Source organism: Geospiza fortis, unplaced genomic scaffold (assembly GCF_000277835.1).
Source record: "Geospiza fortis unplaced genomic scaffold, GeoFor_1.0 scaffold1212, whole genome shotgun sequence".
NCBI lineage: Eukaryota > Metazoa > Chordata > Aves > Passeriformes > Thraupidae > Geospiza > Geospiza fortis.
This window is the reverse complement of record NW_005054626.1, coordinates 302,678-307,477: the sequence shown is the minus strand read 5'-3', so window position 1 is coordinate 307,477 and position 4,800 is coordinate 302,678. Positions and strand designations below refer to the sequence as shown.

Below are 4,800 nucleotides of genomic sequence, written 5' to 3'. Positions count from 1 at the left end.
GTTCGATTTTATGTTCTCCTAGCAGGAGAAATGCAGGGAATAACTGTCTGAGGAGCTGGAGAGCAGATCAATCAGGGGATGAGGTGATGGTGAGACGAGATTTCTGCCTATCAGCAGCAGAATGACCGGGGCTGGCTGTGCCAGGTGAGCTCAGTGCCTCTGGTTCCCTGCACATGACCCTGAGCAGCTCCACAGGAATTACACAGGGTGAAGGCACTCAGCAAGCTCCATGTCTCAGAATTAAATGTTATCTCAGCAGCATTATCTCTTTCACTCCTGCTCTTTTGGAGGATTTCATGTCCAAGCTCCTCCATCTGACTTCCCAAATAACATCTCTGCTGCTGTTCTGCATGGCCTCTTGCTGGCTGAGAAGGGTTTTTGTACATGAAAATCTTCTAAACCAGAGAAATACTTACACATCTATTACCTGGATGTCACACAGGCAGCTGTGAGTTATAAAAACATTCTCTAATCTGTTCGTTGGACTTGTCCATTGGATTTTTAATCTTGGTTGTTGATTTTGGGGTCTTTTAAAGCCATGAGAAGACTACAATTAGTTGATTTTCTCTTTTCCAGAGGGAAATGTTGTCATTCCTCTTTCATAGGGAGGAAAAAAGACAAACTACACAGCAAAAATCAAGTAAAGCTACATGCAAACTAGAAGTGTTTGTAAAACAACCATTAAACATAGGAACAGCCTTCACATTTGGGTTTTCAATAATGCAAGAATAAAAACAGCATGGAAGATGTTTCCTTCATTTGAGTATCTCTAATATAAATTCATCTGAAAATTGAAATTCATTGTTTCCTTTGTCATGGAAAATTTTGTTAAATTGAACAAGATACCCATAATTTGCTTAAATCATATGTGAAGATTGGAACTTTAAAACTGTAGCAAGATGCTTTGTGTTTTATACCCAAAACTTGAGCAAACCTGGAAGTGTCCATCATTCAGAAATGCTTGTGAACAATATTACTGTGGGATCTTGAGAGTCACGGATGTTAACCTCTGGAAGGGGTGGAGTTTACAGGCTTTTGACTAAAGATTTGTAAATGGCTGCTGGCTCCAGATTTTATTACCTTGCAGCAGAAAGAGGAGTAGGATAAAGCAGAATTACTCAGTAGCTGATAGGTGCAGCCACAATTCCCTGGTTTTCTCTTCAGGGTGATCTTGGCATTTGTGTTCTCAGCATACAGAGCATGTGTGTGATCTGGACAGACACAGAGATAAAAACAACTGGCAGGGGGAAAACATGAAACCAAATCCCTTCTATTCAGTGATGCTTCAACAACAGATTACTCATTAATTATTTGATTTTATTTTGTTCCTTCTAAAACATAACAAAAATCTAAACCATCACACTTTTAGGCTAGAGATACTTTTACCACAAAAACCACTCTGGCATTTTTTGGTGGACTTTGCTGAAATGATTTGGCTGTGCTGACTGGGAAGTGAGATTTCTGATAAGGAATTACTACAAGCCCTTAGATTTTGGAGCTTGTGAGTGCCAAGCCAGACCTCTGGACTCACCTGCTTATCTGAGTTTGTCTAAGCTGTGAGATATCTATGCCCAGGGAAATTCCTGCACTCTCTGGGTTGTAATGATGCAGGAGTGTCACAGAATTACTCATGTTACACATCATAGACTTCTCCAGAACATCCCAACCATGGGCTGAGTGAATTGAAACCCAGCTCAGCTCTAAATTGCTGTTCAGCCCACAGGGGTTTGAAACTGGAGCTTTTTAACTTGAAAAGACAAAGTGCTGAGGTCTCCAGGTTGTGAGGATGTTTTTCAGATGTTTGATGGAGAGTGCGGTAAAACTGTTTATTTTTCAGTGGGATCAGGGGCAGGCAATGGTGTTCACCTCTCCTCAGAGAGTGGCCCCAGCTCGTCCTTGCCTTTCAGCAGGTGCTGAACCTCTCCAGGAGCTGCCTCAGAGCAGGGAGGTGTCTGTGCAGGGACAGCTGTGCCTGTGAGTCCTCCTGCCTTTTGAGGATTTGATTTCCTGCAGTTATTCCTTGGCCACACAGCAACCTGGGAGCTGAGGGCAGCACTGATCCCTGGGATGATCCCTGGGATGAACCTGGGCTGTACCTGTAGCCATCCTTCACCCTTGAGGCAGAGCTCCAGCACAAAGTAATAACCCTTATTCCTTGGCCACACAGCAACCTGGGAATTCCTGGGATGAACCTGGGCTGTGCCTGTAGCCATCCTTCACCCTTGAGGTAGAGCTCCAGCACAAAGTAATAACCCCTGGTGTCTCTTGTCTAAAGGAATACAAACCAATTTAAAATGTCTCTTGGTTTCTGTATTTTTTCAAGATGAGTCTGGCCATTACAAGAAATGGGCTCCTAAGAAGGAGTCTGTCCTCGTTTATTGTTTCATTGGGAAATGTTTTGGGAAGACATTTCCCAGTGTTCATGGCCAGGGATTTCACTTTGTGCTCACAGATAAAGTCATCAAATTAGAGAATCTCCTGAGCTGAAGGGACCCCCAAGGACCATCCAGTGCAGCTCCTGGTCCTGCCCAGCCACCCCAACAATCCCACCCTGGGCAGCCCTGGGGGCTCCTGGAGCTCTGGCAGCCTTGGGAATGCCACAATTCCCTGGGGAGCGTGGGCAGAGCTCATGGTTTGAGCCCTGCACTTGAAACTTCACCATTTGGGAGATAACACCCAACACCAAGGTACCCTGACAAGCTGCCATGGATTTTCCCAAGGGATTTGTGGCAATTTTACATCCTGTTGTTTCCCTCCTTTCATTAAGGATAACATCCCTGATATCCCATCCAGTGGGACTGGGGGTGGCTGGGATGCAGCAGCCTCTCTCTGCTCCCTCTGCAGTGAGCATCTCTCCTCTCAAATTTAAGAATTTAGAAGATCCTTTATCAAGGTCAAGGCAGAACAACTGCAGGGTTGTGCTGGGAGTCCTAAAAGTGGAGGAATGCTGGTGCCATTGTGAGGGAAGGCAAAGTGCCAGCATCTCTGGGCACTGGCATTCAGCAGAGCTGATGGGGAGGGCAGGCACAGCCTCACTTACCTGTCAGGAACAGGTGAGCTCCAAACCCCAGAGCACCCCTGTTCCAGTAGCTTTATTTTGCAACAGCATTCTGGCTGTGTGACAGAGTAGTTTTGATTCCAAGCAGATCAAATCAAAGTTTCTGTTATCTGGAGGTTAAAGGCCACTCACTTGATTGGGTTTAAAGTCCAAATTAAACAACCAAAGTGACCAAGTTATTTTAGTTCTGAAACATCTCTGCTATTTTTAGGGTAGAATGTTCTTTTTATAAATAGTGGAAAATTAAACACAGACACTGGTTATAAAATAGCCTTTGCACTTGCTGTAACTTACAGACTTTTTCATAGTTGAAATCTGTCTAAATCAAGGATTTTGGTTCACTTGCTGTAACTTACAAACTTTTTCATAGTTGAAATCTGTCTAAATCAAAGATTTTGGTTCACTTGCTGTTATTTATAAACTTTTTCATAGTTGAAGTATATCTGAATAAAGGATTTTGGTTCAGCTATTTCTCAAAAGAGGACTTGGAAAAACATTTCATATCTCAATCTAAATTCACTCAACTTGCAGAAGATTTTTGCAGATAGAAGTTGTTATTTGTTTTCTGCTTTCAAGGTTTGCATAAATATATATGGAATTTGAAAAGTCATAATTTACATTTCCTTGATCCTTGGGTTCAAGACTGGGATTAAACTTTTGGCAAACTCGAATGAGCACAGTTTTCAAATATTTCTGGTTATTTGGAGGAAAACCACCACTATTTAATACCAGCTACTTTGGGGTTTTTTTCTTAATATAAAAACCCTTGAGATTTTCAGGCACTTGGGAAGAATGGTTCTTAGAATTTGCAAAAATGAGAATTATTTGTGGAAGACTTCTAATTTTATTGATATGAATGCTATGGAGAGATGCAGTTAAAGTTTTCATCTCAAGCCTGTGAATGTGGGACACTTGGAGCTCAGCTTGGGGCTGAACAGACTGGAGATAAACATCCTAAAATGTCATTTTCTTCTTGATGTTTGCAGGGCTTACAATGGTTGACACAGAGATGCCGTTTTGGCCCCTGAATTTTGGAATCAGCCCCGTGGATCTGTCAGCCATGGATGATCACACACATTCCTTTGACATCAAGCCCTTCACCACCGTTGACTTCTCCAGCATTTCCTCCCCTCACTATGAAGATCTCCCCCTTGCCAGAGCTGACCAGTCAGGCCTGGATTACAAATATGATATCAAGCTCCAGGATTGCCAAAGTAAGCTCTGCCTTTTTTTGAAGTGTTTCCCTCGTGTCCGTGTTTCCTTCATTCCCTGGAGCGTGTGCTAGCAGCAAAGGGATTAGGAATTCAGATCTCCTTTGTCAGCAGAGATGTTCTTGAGGGCAGAGAGAAAAGGGAAAATGCTCATAGCAGACCTTCACCCTGCCAGAGCAGCAGCTGGAGCTTAGCAGAGGTACCATAAAGGATCCAAAATGACATTTTAGTAGACACATGAACCCCTCTGTTGTCTCCTACTCCTGCACCTCGTGTGCAGCTTTTCCTTTGAACTCAGTGCACCCAGTGCAGAACAAACTCCCTGAATGTTGCAGAATATCCAGCATACAGAGCATAATCTGAATTATTAATATGTGCAGAAAGGGATGGAGTAGAAATATTGGCTACATCTGAGGCACAGCCTTGTTCCAGCTCCCTCACAGCTCCTGGATGATTTACCTGCTGTGAAACATGCTGCTCTTCCACAATTTACACTGAAAAATCACATTCAATCCTCCTTTTAAGAAAGGA

At 43.1% G+C, this 4,800-nt stretch overlaps 1 protein-coding gene across 1 annotated transcript in view; it reads left to right on the top strand.

The window, feature by feature from the left end:
- The first annotated feature begins 4,052 nt into the window (after positions 1-4,052).
- The window catches only part of PPARG (peroxisome proliferator activated receptor gamma), a 21,460-nt gene continuing 20,712 nt past the window's right edge, over positions 4,053-4,800 (top strand). The window contains exon 1 of the mRNA XM_031064770.1: positions 4,053-4,272. Coding sequence (XP_030920630.1) covers positions 4,053-4,272 — 220 coding nt within the window. The remainder of the gene's footprint in view (positions 4,273-4,800) is intronic.